The 22229-nt window shown below is 38.8% G+C and overlaps 1 protein-coding gene across 1 annotated transcript in view; it reads left to right on the top strand.

The window, feature by feature from the left end:
• Positions 1–21168, top strand: part of LOC133658235 (ras-related protein Rap-2a-like) — a 28211-nt gene extending 7043 nt beyond the window's left edge. Inside the window, exon 2 of the mRNA XM_062060035.1 lies at positions 20246–21168. Within this exon, the coding sequence (XP_061916019.1) occupies positions 20246–20483 (238 nt within the window). The 3' untranslated portion in view covers positions 20484–21168. The remainder of the gene's footprint in view (positions 1–20245) is intronic.
• Positions 21169–22229: the final 1061 nt, after the last annotated feature.

Raw genomic sequence — 22229 nt, 5'->3', positions numbered from 1 at the left:
CTAACTCTTCCGTACTAGTTCAGCAACCACACATCTTACACTGACGGTACCAATACACATCTGACACTGACGGTACCAATACACATCTTACACTGACGGTACCAATACCCAGAATCCCATGCAGCCCTAACTCTTCCGCTCAACCAACGCAAGGAGAGGGGGGGGGGGGGGGGTTGATGTGTGGGGGGGTTGTGGTAGCGGGGTGTATAATCTAGACCGGAAGAGTTAGGACTGCATGGGATTCTGGGTAATGGTTGTGTTGTGTTTATGTTGTGTTACAGTGCAGATGTTCTCCAGAAATGTGTTTTTCATTCTTTTTTGGTGTGGGTTCACAGTGTGGCGCATATTTGTAACGTAACAATGTTAAAGTTGTTTGATACGGCTACCGTCAGTGTAAGCTGTGTGGCTGATGAGTAAGTATGCTTTGCTGTCTCCTGTGTGTGCGATTAATAACAACATGCAACATGCGGCTGGACTGGCACGCTGTATGTAAATGCTATAGAGGACAATTACTGCAGTGCAATCAGGGCACGCCCTTTATCTAGTATTTATAGTCTAAATAGGATTATTTTTTCCCTGGGAGTTATTAATGAGAGACACTGAGATCCATAAGTCTCCTGGGAAAATCGGGGGGTCGGCAAGTATGTAGCTGAGCCGCATCAGAGTGGTCAAAGAGCCGCATGCGGCTCCGGAGCCGCGGGTCGCCGACCCCTGTACTAAGGAAAAAAAATGAGCCAAAGATCCTACATTTGACAGGAGGGCTCTGCTGTTTTTAAAGATCTTTTGAAAAAAAAACACTAGCCAAAGATCCCTTTTATGACAGGAGTGCTCTGTTTTTTTTAAATAACTTCCTGAAAAACACAAGTCAAAGATCCTCTATACGACAAGAATGCCTGGCTTTTTGTAGGGACCTCCTGCAAAAACACAAGTCAAAGATCCGTTATATAAAGGGAACACTAATGGTTATAAGGAATCTACTAAGGAAAAAAAATGAGCCAAAGATCCTACATTTGACAGGAGGGCTCTGCTGTTTTTAAAGATCTTTTGAAAAAAAAACACTAGCCAAAGATCCCTTTTATGACAGGAGTGCTCTGCTTTTTTTTAATAACTTCCTGAAAAACACAAGTCAAAGATCCTCTATACGACAAGAATGCCTGGCTTTTTGTAGGGACCTCCTGCAAAAACACAAGTCAAAGATCCGTTATATAAAGGGAACACTAATGGTTTTAAGGAATCTACTAAGGAAAAAAAATGAGCCAAAGATCCTATATTCGACAGGAGGGCTCTGCTGTTTTTAAAGATCTTTTGAAAAAAAAAACACTAGCCAAAGATCCCTTTTATGACAGGAGTGCTCTGCTGATTTTTAATAACCTGCTGAAAAACACAAGTCAAAGATCCTCTATACGACAAGAATGCTTGGCTTTTTGTAGGGTCCTCCTGCAAAAACACGAGTCAAAGATCCTTTACATGCCAGGAGCACTCTGCTGGCCTACTGCAAAAACCCTACGGTCAAAGATCCTCTATGACAGGAGCGCCTTGCTAGTTTTAAAGAATCTACTGAAAAAAACGCCAGTCAAAGATCCTCTATCTGACAAATTTTGAACTGCAGCGTCAATGCAATGTCATTGATGGGCGTGGTTGTAAAAAAAAAAGACAATGTTTTTATGTTTTAGTCAAACAAGATGACAGATGACAAAATAAAAGCACAGGAAGTAGGTGAGGACGCACACTTAAAGATTAGCGTTTGCTCTTGACTAAACGTCGTCTCACTTCTTCTGACGTCAGCGGCGTCACGCGGCGCGACGTCACAGCCTGGGGGGGACGCCGCCAAGATGGAGGGGGGGGGGGAGCCTGTCCTCTGGCCCATAAATACTTCATGCTTTTATTTCACAGTGCTCTGACTCTCCGCTGGCTTCCTGTTGCGTGAGATGCACACTTATATAATCACAGCATCTGTCTGAAGACACAAAACACAGCAAAAGAGCAATGGGGTATCCAACCATCGGCCCGGGGGCCATTTTTTGGATCACGCCTTGTGTTGTTATAGGCCCTCGGCATATTGCAAAAATACAATGTATTAAAAGTGAGACAAAGCATTATGTAGGATACAACTTCTTCACTTCCCTTACTGATACCGGATCCTTGAATGTTGTCTGATACTGATGCGATACGATATCAGCACGAATCATACACACGTTTAGTAGTTTGTAATGGTCGATATTGGCTTTCTTACCAATACCCGATCGCCATTCCATCATGATTGTCAGGAAAATACGATACCAGTATGATCTTACGTCTCATTTTCAAGCAGATAACGGTTGGTTGTATCGGTCTGTACAACTTTTTCACTTCCGACACCATATCGATGATGTGCCCTTGAATCTAGGTGGATGTCGATATTGATCCGGTACGATATCAACACGGATCATTCAAACTTGTATTATTTTGTAGCGTTGAATGTTCAAAATAGTTTGATCAAGTGAAATGGCAGGTGTGAAAAACCCTAAACTATTTATTATCAACCATCTGAAATGGACTGATGCTGTCTTTAGGTTAAACTGGAGCGATAATTAATTGTTAACAGCACCTAGTGGCTGTAAGTTGAACGACGCGGACACGTTTGTTACTGGATGTTTTGCTAAGTACATGACTAACGTTAACTAAAATTATTTGATACGTGTTTATATTGACAAATGTGCAGTTTTAGACCGCAATTATTATTTATTATGAAAATGTATAGCGCATATCTAGCTTGTGTGCTATTGTGTGCTTAGCTGTTGTGTAGCTGCCAGCTCCTAGTAGCCTATAGCCCACCATGTTTAAATTTTTTGAAATGACAAAAAAAAAAACTTGTGTTTATTGGGGGACATTTAGATGTTAACTATGGAGGGTTAAATGGGGAAAAAATCTTTAAATAATTACTTGAATGTGTTAAAATTACTTACAATTGGAATTAAATACATCATTGTGTTATTAAATGTGACATTAATGTATTTAACGTACAATTACATTTATTGTTTATTCATTTAATTGATTATTGATTTCATTATTTCATGATTTACTCATTTCACAATTTAAATATTTCATTAGTTATTTAAGGATACATTTAATTAATTGTATCAATTATTTCATGGTTTGATTATGTATTTATTTAATTAGTTATTTCAAGATTTCTTTTTTATTTCATGATTTAATTATTTCACAATTGAATTATTTTACAATGTAATTAATTATTTCACAATTTATTTAATTATATGTAATTATTTTACAATGTAATTAATTATTTAATGATTTATTTAATTATCTTATTTATTATTTCAAAATATTACAAGAATTTAAAGGTTTAATGATTTATTTAACTATATAATGGTTTAATTAATTATTTCACAATTTATTTAATTACATGTAATTATTTTACCATTTAATTAATTATTTATTGATTTATTTATTTATCTTATTTATTATTTCACAATTTTACTAGAGTTTTAAAGGTTTAGTGATTTATTTAACTATATAATGGTTTAATTAATTATTTCACAATGTATTCAATTATTTCAAGATTAATTAATCATTTCACTACTTATTTAATTATTTCATGATTAATTTGTGCTACGATTTATTTAAAGTTAAAGTTAAAGTACCAATGATTGTCACACACACACTAGGTGTGGTGAAATTTGTCCTCTGCATTTGACCCATCCCCTTGTTCACCCCCTGGGAGGTGAGGGGAGCAGTGGGCAGCAGCGGTGCCGCGCCCGGGTTAATTGTTTTAGGATTTAATGATTTATTTAATCAAAATCAAGTAGAATTAAGTTTTGGCCCTCATTGCATTTCATGTAATTGTACATTTGATACATTACTGACATTTACGAACACATTTATGTATTCAATTCCATTTATAGCTATTCCTGTCACATTTAAATTTATTCAAGATTTATTTCAAAACTACATTTTCTCCAATTTAATCCTCTATAGCAGTGGTTCTCAAACGTCTGACACGAAGTACCACCTTAAAAAAAAGTGGCTCTCCAAGTGCCACTATAATGACCAACATTAAAATACAGTAGCGTAGTAGGCCTAAGTAGTCATTAAAAACAAGGTAGAGGTCTCATTTTGTTAAAAGTGTATTCATTATTTTTGGCCACGGTAACATTACACACAGTTTGAACAGTAAGAGTGTGTGTATTTAAAAAATGTATCAATTAAGATCTATTGCGCATAATAAGTGATTCGTCGGTGTACCACTAGATGGAGCTTATGCACCATTACTGGTGCTTGTACCGAAATTTGAGGATCACTGCTCTATAGTTAAAGCCCCACTTAAGAACTTTCAGTTTTGGTTGATTTTAGTGGGCCAAAGCGGTAGTGTTTTGCCTGAAGGAAGACCACATTTCCCATGAGGCCCGGCGCATAGCGTGGTAAATGGTCCGAAACTACTGTCACGTATACACAAACTGACACAACGATACCACAATGACTGATCTTTCCACAGTTGGAACCTACTTATTGGACTTAAACTTTACTTTTGCAGTCATTGTTTTTTTCTTCATACAGTACTTTTGAGTTTGTTGCGTGGCTGGTCGTGTCAGTGTGGAACGATGAAGCTGATGGCGATTTATTGCTAACACATACATTTCCAACAGCTAACATTAGCATTAGCATTTTTGATTTAAGCATTGAAAATCACTTCCTAATTTAGCAGGACCAGAGTCGAAAATGCCCTCCACGTCTGTGAGCTCACTTAAAGGGAAACTTCGGTTTTTTTCAACCTGGGCCCTGTTTTCATAATTTTTTCTGTATATGTGAGTGCTGGATAAAACATTTTTTGAGGTCGCGCCAGTATTGAGCAGGGCAGGCAGCCTCCAGCCCAGCTAACGCTCGTACACAGGGCAACTGGCTCTCGTCAAAATTCGGCCTATAAACATGCATTTTTTTCACACTGACAGGCTCAGATAGTTACAATGAGTGTCCGACAACATACTAGAAAGGAGAAATTAACGTATGTCTCTACCTTTAGCTGGAGATCGCTGTTTGTTGTGAGCTGTGTCCAAATCTCACCACGCTACAAATCTCGTTCCGAAATCTCGCGATAACTCGCGACAAAACACCGGTGGAAAAACAGTTACCTGACTGAGGTGAAGAGAGATGACTGAAGTGATTTTCTGTTGGATTACCGAAGTCCTAACTTAGTCCAATACAAAATCACTTCGGTCGTCTCTCTTCACCTCAGTCAGGTAACTGTTTTTCCACCGGTGTTTTGTCGCGAGTTATCGCGAGATTTCGGAACGAGATTTGTAGCGTGGTGAGATTTGGACACAGCTCACAACAAACAGCGATCTCCAGCTAAAGGTAGAGACATACGTTAATTTCTCCTTTCTAGTATGTTGTCGGACACTCATTGTAACTATCTGAGCCTGTCAGTGTGAAAAAAATGCATGTTTATAGGCCGAATTTTGACGAGAGCCAGTTGCCCTGTGTACGAGCGTTAGCTGGGCTGGAGGCTGCCTGCCCTGCTCAATACTGGCGCGACCTCAAAAAATGTTTTATCCAGCACTCACATATACAGAAAAAATTATGAAAACAGGGCCCAGGTTGAAAAAAACCGAAGTTTCCCTTTAAGCCAGTGTTGATCCTTAAGCTTCCTTTTTCTTATTTTTGTGTACTCAGGCAAAACTTTTCGTTTCTTTGGTCGTTTTGCTACTTCTACCAGGACAGCAGTATAATGCTGCCAGTTATGTCCAGTTATGATGTCGGAAATCTAGAAGGCCACATCCACGAAAGCTATTTTTGCACTTGCCTTGTCTGAAAATAAACAACTTAAGAAAGAATATGCACTATTTTTTGCAACCTTTTTTGCGACGTACAGAGTATACCACATGAAATGAATGTAGTTAGCATATAAAAACGTACAACAATACATTGTTTATGGCTGATTTACTGCGACAAAAACTAATCAGAAGTGGTTATAACGGATATCCCTCCCCCTTCCATGTCCCATCTTCCCGGATTGTAAATAATCAAATGTAAATAATCAAATGTATATACTTGTTCTTATGTTTTCTGATCTCTCTATGTCCACTACTTGCTGTACATATCCTACCAAGTCAGACCTACACTGTTTCAATGTCCATTTCTCTTAAGTGGACCCCGACTTAAACAAGTTGAAAAACTTATTCGGGTGTTACCATTTAGTGGTCAATTGTACGGAATATGTACTGTACTGTGCAATCTACTAATAAAAGTCTCAATCAATCAATATCATAAAAACGGACATCCTTGTTTACATCCAGAGCAGCCATCTTTGAAACGTGGTGAGAATGCTCCGACTTCCCGAGTCGTAGGTCCGACCTCGAGAGGCGTCCCAGTTGAAATTCCGACAAACTAGGAACTCTTTTGTTGGGCAAGTGCCACTAGCAGTTTTTAGCAAAATAAAAGCGATATTTATAAAATTTCCATAAAGTACATTTGCGACTTGAAGGTGTTTCCATTAATATTTTTTGTCCGCCCTAGTTGTCCTGCATTGGTATTTAGGTGACCTCGAAATGCGGAAAAAAAGTGTTTCTGTCATGCTTTTGCGAAAAACTTCAATATCGAAACGTCTCAAAAAACACATCCTGAGAGCGCAAAAAATGTTTTGGCGATATTTGAGAGTCTCTTATTGCGATATTTCGGTTTTGCGCATTCCTAGGGGTAATGGAAACAGGCCATGACAGAGGTGTCTCTCAACTGGTTGTAAGTCCATGTATCATCCCAAAAGTTATCCAAATATTTTATGAAAGTTGAAAAGTTACTTAGTACTGCTTCAAGCAGGACTGCTTGTATCTGAGATGTTATATAATAATCTGATGTAGGGTTGTCCCAATACCAATATTTTGGTACCGGTACCGGTACAAAAATGTATTCCGGTAATTTTCAATACCTTTTGATACTTTTTTGAATAAAGGGGACCACAAAAATGGCATTATTGGCTTTATTTCAACAAAAAATCTTACAGTACATTAAACATATGTTTCTTACGGGCGGTATAGTTCGGTTGGTAGAGTGGCCGTGCCAGCAACTTGAGGGTTCCAGGTTCGATCCCCGCTTCCGCCTTCCTAGTCACTGCCGTTGTGTCCTTGGGCAAGACACTTTACTCACCTGCTCCCAGTGCCACCCACACTGGTTTAAATGTAACTTAGATAATGGGTTTCACTATGTAAAAGCGCTTTGAGTCACTAGAGAAAAGCGCTATATAAATATAATTCACTTCACTTCACTTATTGCAATCAAAGAACAATTTTGTCCTTAAATAAAATAGTGAACATTCTAGACAACTTGTCTTTTAGTAATAAGTAAACAAACCAAGGCTCCTACTTTAGCTGCCGACTTATGCAGTAACATATTGTGTCATTTTCCATTCTATTATTTTGTTAAAAATTATAAAGGACAAGCTGTAAAAACGGATTATTAATCTACTTGTTCATTTACTGTTAATATCTGCTTATTTTCCGTTTCAACATGTTCTATCTACACTTCTGTTAAAATGTAATAATCACTTATTATTCTGTTGTTTGGATACTTTACATTAGTTTTGGATGATACCACAAATGTAGGTATCGATCCGATACCAAGTCGTTACAGGACCATACATTGGTCATATTTAAAGTCCTCATGTGTCCAGGGACGTATTTCCTGAGTTTATAAACATAATATGAATTTTTTAAAAAGGAAAAAAGATTTTGTGACGATGAAAAAAATCGATGTAATCATAGTAGTATCCACTTGATACGCTCTTGTACTTGGTATCATTACAGTGGATGTCAGGTGTAGATCCACCCATGGCGTTTGTTTACATTCAGGCGCGCCACCTTTTGTTAGCGGTGACGACGGTGAGCTATTGTATCCTCCTACTGTGTGTAGTGAAGCATGTTTAGCTATTCCTCGTCCTGCAGGGATGATACTTGTGAGAAACCTACTTTATTTGTCACCATGGAGGCGAGGATTAGTGATTTAGAAGTATTAAGGGTTAAAGTTAAAGTACCCCTGATAGTCACACACACACTAGGTGTGGTGAAATTACTCTCTGCATTCGACCCATCCCCTTGTTCCACCCCCTGGGAGGTGAGGGGAGCAGTGAGCAGCAGCGTTGGCCGCGCCCGGGAATCATTTCTGGTGATTTAACCCCCAATTCCAACCCTTGATGCTGAGTGCCAAGCAGGGAGGTAATGGGTCCCATTTGTATAGTCTTTGGTACGACTCGGCCGGGGGTTTGAACTCACGACCTACCAATCTCAGGGCGGACACTCTAACCACAAGGCCACCGAGCAGGCTTTATCGTTATTTTTCAAGCCAAAATGCGTCCGTTCTCCCTTTTCTGTCTACACACCGTGTCTGCTTTTAAGTACTCTGTGTTTGTGCGCTGCCGAACATGCTCCTCTGCTCGTAAAACCAGCATGCTACAAATTAGCAGTAATGCTACTTTTTGTAGCAAGGCTTTTGCCGCATACTTGACATATTACGGTTGTCTGTTCAACATCTTCCCGCTTGAAGCCAAACCACCGCCAGACGATGGACCCCCTGCTGTTTTTCTTGGGAATTAATGATTCTTCCTCCATTTGTTACCAGATTCGCACCTTCTTTCTCTCGTATTACCACTCGCACCACACCGCTAGCATCACAGCCTAATGTTACCATGCCGCTACCTCTCTGCTCGGCGAGGGCGTATGACGTTGCATGCGCGACAGTATGTGAAGTATGTACAAACCCCGTTTCCATATGAGTTGGGAAATTGTGTTAGATGCAAATATAAACGGATTACAATGATTTGCAAATCATTTTAAACCCATATTCAGTTGAATATGCTACAAAGACAACATATTTGATGTTCAAACTCATAAACATTTTTTTTGTGCAAATAATGATTAACTTTAGAATTTGATGCCAGCAACACGTGACAAAGAAGTTGGGAAAGGTGGCAATAAATTCTGATCAAGTTGAGGAATGCTCATCAAACACTTATTTGGAACATCCCACAGGTGAACAGGCAAATTGGGAACAGGTGGGTGCCATGATTGGGTATAAAAGTAGATTCCATGAAATGCTCAGTCATTCACAAACAAGGATGGGGTGAGGGTCACCACTTTGTCAACAAATGCGTGAGCAAATTGTTGAACAGTTTAAGAAAAACCTTTCTCAACCAGCTATTGCAAGGAATTTAGGGATTTCACCATCTACGGTCCGTAATATAATCAAAAGGTTCAGAGAATCTGGAGAAATCACTGCACGTAAGCAGCTAAGCCCGTGACCTTCGATCCCTCAGGCTGTACTGCATCAACAAGCGACATCAGTGTGTAAAGGATATCACCACATGGGCTCAGGAACACTTCAGAAACCCACTGTCAGTAACTACAGTTGGTCGCTACATCTGTAAGTGCAAGTTAAAACTCTCCTATGCAAGGCGAAAATCGTTTATCAACAACACCCAGAAACGCCGTCGGCTTCGCTGGGCCTGAGCTCATCTAAGATGGACTGATACAAAGTGGAAAAGTGTTCTGTGGTCTGACGAGTCCACATTTCAAATTGTTTTTGTTAACTGTGGACGTCGTGTCCTCCGGACCAAAGAGGAAAAGAACCATCCGGATTGTTATAGGCGCAAAGTTGAAAAGCCAGCATCTGTGATGGTATGGGGGTGTATTAGTGCCCAAGACATGGGTAACTTACACATCTGTGAAGGCGCCATTAATGCTGAAAGGTACATACAGGTTTTGGAGCAACATATGTTGCCATCCAAGCAACGTTACCATGGACGCCCCTGCTTATTTCAGCAAGACAATGCGAAGCCACGTGTTACATCAACGTGGCTTCATAGTAAAAGAGTGCGGGTACTAGACTGGCCTGCCTGTAGTCCAGACCTGTCTCCCATTGAAAATGTGTGGCGCATTATGAAGCCTAAAATACCACAACGGAGACCCCCGAACTGTTGAACAACTTAAGCTGTACATCAAGCAAGAATGGGAAAGAATTCCACCTGAGAAGCTTAAAAAATGTGTCTCCTCAGTTCCCAAACGTTTACTGAGTGTTGTTAAAAGGAAAGGCCATGTAACACAGTGGTGAACATGCCCTTTCCCAACTTCTTTGGCACGTGTTGCAGCCATGAAATTCTAAGTTAATTATTATTTGAAAAAAAAAAAAAAGTTTATGAGTTTGAACATTAAATATCTTGTCTTTGTAGTGCATTCAATTGAATATGGGTTGAAAAGGATTTGCAAATCATTGTATTCCGTTTATATTTACATCTAACACAATTTCCCAACTCATATGATAACTTGGTTTGTAAGAAGGTGCGCTTGTTTTACGTCTCTGTGAGAAGGAGAGACAAGAAATAGTGAGATGTGTAATGCCCGCAGCTAAAAGCAACTGCGTGAGAACGTATACTGGAATATCACGATATAGTCATTTTCTATATCGCACAGAGACAAACCCGCGATATAGCGAGTATATTCGATATATCGCCCAGCCCTATAACCGCCGCCAGATGCCTTTTACAGCTGACTCGTCCAACAAGGCAGCCTTGCTTGCAGGCTGCATTCGTCAACATGGCGTCACGACGAGCTGCCTTTGTGCTGAGTTGGCGGCGGCAACATGCGGTGGAGATGCATGAACTCTCTCACCAGAACTTAATGGAATTGAGTGGGGTTGGGAGCCAAGTAGACATGGGGCGTCCATTAAGGAGCTGTGTAAAGCATGCTAACGCGCAATCTGATCATCTCCTTGCGTGCAACAACCGAGGGTGGGGCGGGGTGTTCACTTCAAAGAGGCCTTTTCACGCCGCGCTGATGCTGTGTCTAATGGCAGGCGGTCAGCAGGAACAGGGTGGGGACCAAAACATCTCAGGGGGCTTCACAGGAGCGTGTTCTCACATCCCAAAGACTATAAAAATAGGACCCATTACCTCCCTGCTTGGCACTCAGCATCAAGGGTTGGAATTGGGGGTTAAATCACCCAAAAATGACTCCAGGGCGTGGCCACCGCTGCTGCTCACTGCTCCCCTCACCTCCCAGGGGGTGATCAAGGGTGACGGGTCAAATGCAGAGAATGATTTCGCCACACCTAGTGTGTGTGTGTGTGTGTGACAATTATTGGTACTTTAACTTTAACTTAACTATCTCGTGACCTCCCAAGAAAAAAACGTGGTCGCCATTCGGAGAAAACATCTGCCGCACAGGCCCGAATACCTCACACTGCAAAAAGTCAGTGTTCAAAAACAAGAAAAAATAAATACAAAAATTAGAGGTAATTTACTTGAACTAAGGAAAAATTATCTGCCAATAGAACAAGAAAATTTGGCTTGTCAAGACTTTCCAAAACATGTAAAATTAGCTAACCTCAATGAACCCAAAAATACCTTAAAATAAGTATATTCTCACTAATAACAAGTGCACTTTTCTTGATAGGAAAAAAAAAAAAGAGACCATTTTTCTCAATATGTTGAAAAATATTCTTAAATTAAGCAAATGCTAGTGCCATTATCTTGACATAATGATATGCGCTCGGCATTACATTTCTTGAAACCAGCAAACTTATACTAAAAACTACTTTATTTTTCTTAATGGAAAGGCAACAAGGCAACCGCTTGTTACTCTCGGAGTCTCCTAGCCGCTCAGGAAAATCATCCATCCATCCATTTTCTACCGCTTGTCCCTTTTGGGGTCGCGGGGGTGCTGGAGCCTATCTCAGCTGCATTCGGGCGGAAGGCGGGGTACACCCTGGACAAGTCGCCACCTCATCACAGGGCCAACACAGATAGACAGACAACATTCACACTCACATTCACACACCAGGTTGTCTAAAAATGCATTTTCCCATCCATAACATGACATCATTGCGCCAAGTGCGTGCTCTTTCAATCAATTAGTCCGCGAGGAATATATATATATATATATATATATATATATATATATATATATATATATATATATATATATATATATATACATATATATACAGCCCGCCCCCCAGCCAAATTTTTTTTAATTATAATTTTGAAGAATTTACCTGAATGTGCATGAAATATTTCTCTTCAAAATAGTTACAAATGTCACATGTTAAATGTTTAAATATCAACTGTCCCGTTTACTGTACTGTGCCAACTGTACTACTATATGAGTACGTATGTTCTATTGTTTCATTGAAAATAAAACCGCAAAGTCCATTTGGCTGTCATCTGTTTTAATTGTGAGACACAATTGTGTCAAAGTCATGATTTTTTTTAATTTCACGCTTGAAATAAGAAATTATTACTTTGAAAAAGCGGTTTTATACTTGTGCACTGCAAAAACTGAAATCTAAGTAAGATTAGATATCTCAAATAAGGGTGATATTTGCTTATTTTCTGTCTGATAAGATAATTCTTCTCACTAAGCAGATGTTATGTTAGAGTGTTTTACTTGTTTTAAGTGTTTTGGTCCTAAATGATCTCAGTAAGATATTACAGCTTGTTGCTGAGATTTGATGACCTATATTGAGTAAAACATGCTTGAAACTAGAATATCAACTGTTGCAAAGCTGTGTCATCAACACTCACAAGTATAAAACTGCTTTTTCAAAGTAATAATTTCTTATTTCCAGCATGAACAAAAAAATCATGACTTTGACACAATTGTGTCTCATAATTAAAACACATGACAGCCAAATGGACTTTGCTGTTTTATTTTCAATGAAACAAGAGAAAATACATACTCATATAGTAGTAAATAAATGATAAATGGGTTATACTTGTATAGCGCTTTTCTACCTTCAAGGTACTCAAAGCGCTTTGACACTATTTCCACATTCACCCATTCACAAACTGATGGCGGGAGCTGCCATGCAAGGCGCTAACCAGCAGCCATCAGGGGCAAAGGGTGAAGTGTCTTGCCCAAGGACACAACGGACGTAACTAGGATGGCAGAAGGCGGGGATTGAACCAGCAACCCTCCGATTGCTGGCACAGCCACTCTACCAACTTCGCCACGCTGTCCCTAAGTAGTACAGTTGGCACAGTACAGTAAACGGACAGTTAATATTTAAACATTTAACATGTGACATTTCTAACTATTTTGAACAGAAATAGTTCATGCACATTCAGGTAAATTATTCAAAATTACAATAAAAAAAAATTTGTCTGGGGGCCGGGCTGTATATATATATATCTGTATACATATAAATATATATATATATATATATATAGTATATATATGTATATATCAGTGGTTCTTATCCTGGGTTCGATCGAACCCTAGGGGTTCGGTGAGTTGGGTTCAGGGGTTCGGCGGAGGTCAAGACACACCCGACTCATTGTGTAAATAAAAACTTCTCCCTATCTGCGTATTACGGATACGGCAACAGCAGAAGTCAGACTGATTTGCAGGTGTGTAATTTGTGTTGGTTTTGTTGTTTGAACAAGGTGACGTTCATGCACGGTTCATTTTGTGCACCGGTAAAAAAAACATGGTAACACTTTAGTATGGGGACATATTCACCATTAATTAGTTGCTTATTAACATGCAAATTAGTAACATATTGGCTCTTAACTAGTCATTATTAAATACTTATTAATGCCTTATTCGGCATGGCCTTATTATAACCCTAACCCTCTAACCCTGGCCCTAACCCTCTAACCCTAACCAAATAACTCTAAATTAAGTCTTTGTTACTTAGAATATGTTCCCCTAGTGTCCAAAAAACTCTAAATTAAGTCTTTGTTCCTTAGAATATGTTCCCCATACTAAAGTGTTACTAAAAACATATAACTTTGTCTTGAATTTGAAAAAAAATATATATATATATATTTTTCACTAAAGAAGGGTTCGGTGAATGCGCATATGAAACTGGTGGGGTTCGGTACCTCCAACAAGGTTAAGAACCACTGCTATACATATTTCTCGCGCACTACTTGACTGAAAGAGCACGCACTTGGCGCGATGATGTCATGTTATCGATGGGAAAATGCATTTTTAGACCATATGATTTGCCTGAGCGGCTAGGAGACCCCGAGAGTAACAAGCGGTTGCCTTGTTGCCTTTCCATTAAGAAAAATAAAGTAGTTTTTAGTATAAGTTTGCTGGTTTCAAGAAATGTAATGCCGTCTTATGTCAAGACAATGGCACTAGCATTTACTTAATTTAAGAATATTTTTCAACATATTGAGAAAAAAGGTCTAATTTTTTTTTTTTCTATCAAGAAGAAGAAGAAGAAGTGCACTTGTTATTAGTGAGAATATACTTATTTTAAGGTATTTTGGGGTTCATTGAGGTTAGCTAATTTTACAAATTTTCTTGTTCTATTGGCAGATAATGTTCCTTAGTTCAAGTAAAATACCCCTAATTTTAGTTTTTTTTTTCTTGTTTTTGAACACTGACTTTTTGCAGTGTGAGTGTTAATGACACACCTTTGCAACAGTTGATATTCTAGTTTCAAGCATGTTTTACTCAATATAGGTCATCAAATCTCAGCAACAAGCTGTAATATCTTACTGAGATCATATAGGACCAAAACACTTAAAACAAGTAAAACACTCTAACAAAAAATCTGCTTGGTGAGAAGAATTATCTTATCAGACAGAAAATAAGCAAATATCACCCTTATTTGAGATATTTCATCTTACTTAGATTTCAGTTTTTGCAGTGCAGTCATGTCGGCTCACTCCAACATGGAGGCTTTGTTGAACACCCACCTCGGAGACGTCACACACGCTTTTCTTGTTTGTGTGTTTGTTTTTTTGTTGTTGTTGCTGCAGCTTCTAATTAAGAGCAGCTGCAGACGCGTTGGTTAGTTTGACGTTGCTTTTTTTTCTCCCGAATGTGCTGCTGTAAGGCGTGTGGAAACCTTCTTTAGCACAGCAGGTATTCTTAATAAGGCTGTTGCGGCCGCGGGATAGGAGGGAAATGTTTCCTTTTTTCGTTCCGCATTTTGTAAACACTGCGAGTCTGTGTGGTCTCGGTGCTGCATTCCTCTGAGGTAAACAGCTACGCCTCATTTTGAACTGTTCGTAACGAGGCAGCCATCTTGCGTCCTTCATAAAAAACCAACAACACTGCTATTCCTGTCCACATAAACACACACGAAGTCAGTGGGTTAATATTAAAGGTCTTTTAGTAGCAGTGATGGGCAGTAACAAGCTACATGTAGCTAAGCTATCTTAACTACCGTATTTTTCGGACTATAAGTCGCAGTTTTTTTCATAGTTTGGCCGGGGGGTGCGACTTATACTCAGGAGCGACTTATGTGTGAAATTATTAACACATTACCGTAAAATATCAAATAAAATTATTTATCTCATTCACGGTAAGAGACGAGACGTATAAGATTTCATGGGATTTAGCGATTAGGAGTGACAGATTGTTTGGTAAACGTATAGCATGTTCTATATGTTATAGTTATTTGAATGACTCTTACCATAATATGTTACGTTAACATACCAGGCATGTTCTCAGTTGGTTATTTATGCGTCATATAACGTACACTTATTCAGCCTGTTCACTATTCTTTATTTATTTTAAATTGCCTTTCAAATGTCTAGTCTTGGTGTTAGGTTTTATCAAATACATTTCCCCCCAAAATTTGACTTATATATGTTTTTTTCCCTTCTTTATTATGCATTTTCGGCCGGTGCGACGTATACTCCGGAGCGACTTATACTCCGAAAAATACGGTACATTTCTTAGTAGCCTGGCGTTAGCTTAGCTACATTTTTAACGACTATCTTTTCCTTTAGCTTAGCTACTTTTAGACCCATGTAGCTAGGTAGCATACATCAAAGCTCCAAGCTACAAAGAGAGAAAATGGACTGCGAATTTGGGGGTCAGCAACCAGCGGTTCTAGAGCCGCATCTTTAGCGCCGCCCTAGTGGCTCCCTGGACCTTTTTCAGAGATGTGTGAAAATGAAAAAATATATTTTTTGTTTTAATATATTTTCTGGAGGAGAACAAACATGACACAATTGTTAGAAATCCCACTGTTTATATCAAACATACTTCGCTGCTGAGAGTATTTGGCCAGCACCGTTTTGTCCTACTAATTTCAGCGAGCCTTGAACTCATCATAGTTTGTTTACATGTACAACTTTCTCCGATGCTGCCACAGAAAGACGTGTTTTATTCCACTCCTTCTTTGTCTCATTTTGTCCACCAAACGTTTTATGCTGTGCGTGAATGCACAAAGGTGAGCTTTATTGATGTTATTGATTTGCTGGAGTTCTTATCAGGCATATTTGGTCAATCCATGACTGCAAGCTATATGTATGTATGTATGTATGTACATATTGCATCATTATGCCTCGTTTGTAGGTATATTTAAGCTCATTTAATTTCCTTTACTTATGTCCTCTGTGTATTTAATTTATATGTGCATGTCTCCAAAGACATGCACCTGGGGATAGGTTGATTGGCAACACTAAATTGGCCCTAGTGTGTGAATGTGAGTGTGAATGTTGTCTGTCTATCTGTGTTGGCCCTGCGATGAGGTGGCGACTTGTCCAGGGTGTACCCCGCCTTCCGCCCGAATGCAGCTGAGATAGGCTCCAGCACCCCCCGCGACCCCAAAAGGGACAAGCAGTAGAAAAATGGATGGATGGATGTCTCATGACACATTATCTGTATGTAATATTGGCTGCGTTTCTGGGTTGTTTGTGTGCCATGTTGTTCCAGACCACAGCAAACGTTACCCAGCTTGCAAAGATTTAAATTCAAAATTTAAATACGGCAATTCAGTCAACGAAGATATGCGTCAGCCTTTTATAGTAGGCTAATATAGCTAATATAGACACATCATGTGTTGTCTTATTATAACACTTATGTAAGGCTTGTAAAGTCATTTTGATAGTAGGCAAATATAGCTAATATAGACACTTACATCATGTGTGGCCTTCATTATAACATTTATATAAGGCTTTTAATTTGTTGCGGCTCCAGACAGATTTTGTTTTTGTATTTTTGGTCCAATATGGCTCTTTCAACATTTTGGGTTGTCGACCCCTGACCTGGATGAAGGAGAACATCCATACATGCGGAGAAAATCCATGATGAATTGTTGGTGTTCTTATGATGAGTCACAATTGGCTAAGGTTAGGGAGAAACATTACGGACTGTCCAATCAGAGGCGGGCTATCAAAACCAGGACGCAAAATCATGACAGTCACTCACTCATGTCACACGATGACAAGGGAGTCAGAGACAGAGGGACGCTTCAAGCTGACCACTCAAAACAAAATACATACTTAAAAAGGCCAGAGGGATTCTCTCCCGCAGATTAGATTTTTCCTTTAGTGATAAAGACGATGTCCAGGAAACCCACAATAATGCGTGTCCTTGGCCATATTTAGACAAATGTATGCTTTTCGAGAAAACAATGCCCAAAACCTTAGTTTTTGATTGTTTAAACCAAACCATAACATAAAACTAAACCGCTCTCCATCTAAGACACAGGTGTCAAACTCAAGGCCCGGGGGCCAGTTCTGGCCCGCCACATCATTATATGTGGCGGGTTTCAATATGGGTTTCAATAAAATACTTATTTTTTAATTTTATTTTAACCAAATGGAGTCGTTCTTTCAATTTTGACAGAAAAAAATATGTTTCTGGGTAGTATTTCTCCAGCAATGGTCATGTTGCGACATAAATTATGGTATCTTGAGAGGTAATCATTGAAGTCGGACATCACTGAAGGCCTAGGTGGGAAACGCACGGCCCGACACTGCGAGAATGTATATTTTAGATGTGATGGATTGTTAACAGAGGTATAAGTATATAACGCGGGGGTCCCCAAACTTTTTGACTCCGGGGCCGCATTGGGGTAAAACAATTTGGCTGGGGGCCGCGTTATATATATATATATATACATATATATATATATATATATATATATATATATATATATATATATATATATATATATATATATATATATATATATATATATATATATATATATATATATATATATATATATATATATGTACATATATATATATATATATATATATATATATATATATATATATATATATATATATATATATATATATATATATATATATATTATATGTAAATATGTGTGTGTGTGTGTGTGTGTGTGTGTGTATATATGTATATGTAAATGTGTATATATGTCCATGTATATATATACTGTATATGTATATGTGTATATATGTATATATATATGTTTATATATATATATATATATATATATATATATATATATATATATATATATATATATATATATATATATATATATATATATATATATATATATATATATATATATATATATATATATGTGTGTGTGTGTATATATGTATATGTGTCTATATATATATATATATATATATATATATAAATATTCATACATATATATATATATATATATATATATATATATATATATATATATATATATATATATATATATGTATTCATACATATATATTCCTCGCGCACTAATTGACTTAAAGAGCGCACTTGCTGCATGTCATGTTATCGATGGTAAAATGCATTTTTAGACAATATGATTTGCCTGAGTGGCTAGGAGACGGTAGAAAGTGGACTAGTAAGGACAAATTAAAAAAAATAATAATAATACAAAAAAAATAATAATAATAATAATTAAAAAAAAAAAATTTTTTAACTTGGGACTTCCCGCGGGCCGGATTTTGGACGCTGGGGGGCCGTAGTTTGGGGACCCCTGATATAACGTGTTCTTTGCATGCATGTTATAGAATTGGACATTACATTTTCAATGGTAATAATTAGAGATGTCCGATAATATCGGACTGCCGATAAATGCTTTAAAATGTAATATCGGAAATGATCGGTATCAGTTTCAAAATTATCGGTATCGGTTTCAAAAAGTAAAATTTATGACTTTTTAAAACGCCGCTGTGTACACGGACGTAGGGAGAAGTACAGAGCGCCAGTAAACCTTAAAGGCACTACCTTTGCGTGCTGGCCCAGTCACATAATATCTACGGCTTTTCACACACACAAGTGAATGCAAATGCATACTTGATCAACAGCCATACAGGTCACACTGAGGGTAGCCGTATAAACAACTTTAACACTGTTACAAATATGCGCCACACTGTGAACCCACACCAAACAAGAATGACAAACACATTTTGGGAGAACATCCGCACCATAACACAACATAAACACAACAGAACAAATACCCAGGACCCCTTGCAGCATTAACTCTTCCGGGACGCTACAATATACACCCCCGCTACCCCTACCCCCCCCAACCCCTATCACCTCAACCTCCTCATGCTCTCTCAGGGAGAGCATGTCCCAAATTCCAAGCTGCTGTTTTGAGGCATGTTAAAAAAAATAATGCACTTTGTGACTTCGATAATAAATATGGCAGTGCCATGTTGGCATTTTTTTTCCATAACTTGAGTTGATTTATTTTGGAAAACCTTGTTACATTGTTTAATGCATCCAGCGGGGCATCACAACAAAATTAGGCATAATAATGTGTTAATTCCACGACTGTATATATCGGTATCGGTTGATATCGGAATCGGTAATTAAGAGTTGGACAATATCGGAATATCGGATATCGGCAAAAAAGCCATTATCGGACATCTCTAGTAATAATGTTAGAATAAGATAGTAGAATAAATCGAAAAAGGTCAAATATAATGTAGAAATGCGCCCAATTGCAGCAAATGTCATCTTGATTTTCAAAATTTGATTTCAGGGCTTGCGTGGCAGCTCTTTGTGTTCCTCTTTTTTTTTGTGTCACATTTCCTCTTTTTTTCTGCCTGGAATCTATCGTTTGACTGTTTTTTTTCATTGAGTTGCACTTTAAATGTGGTTTCTTGGGATGAATTGAATCCACATTAGCTCTATTGAATGATTCAATAATCTCCCCTCCGGCCTGATCTCCTTGTGTCGATGGCCCGAGGAGGAGGAGGAGGAGGAGGAGGAGGGTTCACACGCTTGGAAAATGTGGTATCGCATGACAGCAATGATTTCCAAGCAGTATCGGAGGCCATTAAGTGCGGCTGGCATGCATGCATGCTAAACACAGGCTGTGTTGTTTGAAGTCATGTCATGGCGGTTCTCTGTTCGAGTTCTGTCGGCCTCCTGGGGCGCTTGAGAATAGCTTTGTTTATAGCTCCCACTCTTGTGCTTCGTTCTTGTGGTTTTCACGCTATGTAGGCCAACTCCCAGGCACCGGGAAGTCCCCGCAGCGGATTTCACATATGGCTTGTGAATTTTATTTCCAGGTACCAGCAGGTGCCGGTGGTGCTGGTGGGAAACAAGGTGGACCTGGAGGACGAGAGGGAGGTGTCCCCCAGCGAGGGCCAGGCGCTGGCGGAGGACTGGGGCTGCCCGTTCATGGAGACCTCTGCCAAGAGCAAGACCATGGTGGACGAGCTTTTCACCGAGATCGTACGGCAGATGGACTTTTGCCCGCTGCCGGACCGCAGAGAGGTGTGCTGCCCCGCCTGTAGCGTGCAGTAGCGGTCCATCGGAACGGGGCTGATGGATGGAGGGACTTAAGAAATTAGCAAGTTGATCGATCGACCCAGCGAAGCAGAAAAATACGATAAAATTCCTCGGACACGGGGTTTTCTCTGGAAGTCCCTCATCCATCAAGCGCCTCCTGGTAAGTAGCCAATTTCAGGGGGGGCTTCCACGGGCAGAACTGTGCCAAACAAAAGCCATCAACACAGAGGATCCGAGCGCCACGTCAATATGGCGAGCCAAGAAAAAGATGGCCGTTAAAAAGTATCAGCCCTGGTTTCCTTTTTTTTGCACTCTTCTTGACCAAAACACCAGGTTTCTTCTACACGGATGTCAAGCAGCACCACTGTGAAGACGTCACACCAGAGGTCGGCCCAGCAGCCGGCCTGCCTAAACTAGGAATGAATGAATACATGAACGAATGTCTACTGCGGGGACATTCACTCGGACTAAATGTGGATGACGCGTGCATGTGATCGTACTCTCACGCCGATCTCGAGTACAATCTCACCCAAAGAGACGATGTTAGTCAATCATTGTTGAAATGTGCAGACACTTTACACCTTACAAACGATACCGATGCCTTGTACGCTGAACATGACAGTGACAGTGCATTCTAGCCGCATCAGTTAGTGGTTCAGTCTCGTCAACACTTCTTTTCAACAAGAAAAATAAACCTTTATGCACCAACGCGTCGAGATTGTTTCCTTTCTATGTGGAGTTGAATGGAATGAATATTTGTCTGTTTGTCAGGGCTGCACAAAAAATGTATTCATATCAGAATATTCTTATTCATCCTGATTCTAAATCGGTTCATCATTTTCAAAAATTGATTTAAAAAAAGATATATATCTAGATACATACATACAAATGTATATATAAATATATATATTTATATATACAGTACAGGCCAAAAGCTTGGACACACCTTCTCCTCATTCAATGTGTTTTCTTTATTTTCATGACTATTTACATTGTAGATTGTCACTGAAGGCATCAAAACTATGAATGAACACATGTGGACTTATGTACTTAACAAAAAAAAAGGTGAAATAACTGAAAACATGTTTTCTATTCTAGTTTCTTCAAAATAGTCACCCTTTGCACACTCTTGGCACGGCAGTAAAACGGCTGATCAAACAAAATAGAGGCTTGGGTCAGCGAGCTTACTGTATAATAGCTGCTAAATGTTTTGGTGGATTTACTGAAGAATTTGTGAAACTGAAAAAATACACAAATAATGCCGATGTAAGTAAATAATACTAACACAGACACTCGTAAATGTGTGAGCATATTAGCTAATGCTCACAGCGCTAGCTTAATCACATTTTGATAGCATGTACAAATATGCATGAAAACACTCCTACAGACATCCCACGTGGATTTAGTTATGATGTAAAACTTACGAACGTTGCTCGGAGTGATGAATGAAGAATCCATACGAGTAGAAACGCTACGGACGACTAAAAGACAGAACGGCACTTGTACTTCCGGTTCAAAGCACTAAACAAAATCGAATAATTACCACCTAAAATTTAATCTAATCGTGTGTTGCCCAAAGATTCACAGCCCTAATATATGAATATGTATATATATAATACAGGCCAAAAGTTTGGACACACCTTTTCATTCAATGCGTTTTCTTTATTTTCATGACTATTTACATTGTAGATTGTCACTGAAGGCATCAAAACTATGAATGAACACATGTGGAGTTATGTACTTAACACAAAAAAAAAGGTG

This window comes from Entelurus aequoreus, linkage group LG01, assembly GCF_033978785.1.
Source record: "Entelurus aequoreus isolate RoL-2023_Sb linkage group LG01, RoL_Eaeq_v1.1, whole genome shotgun sequence".
Lineage (NCBI taxonomy): Eukaryota > Metazoa > Chordata > Actinopteri > Syngnathiformes > Syngnathidae > Entelurus > Entelurus aequoreus.
This window is presented reverse-complemented; position numbering and strand designations above follow the sequence as displayed.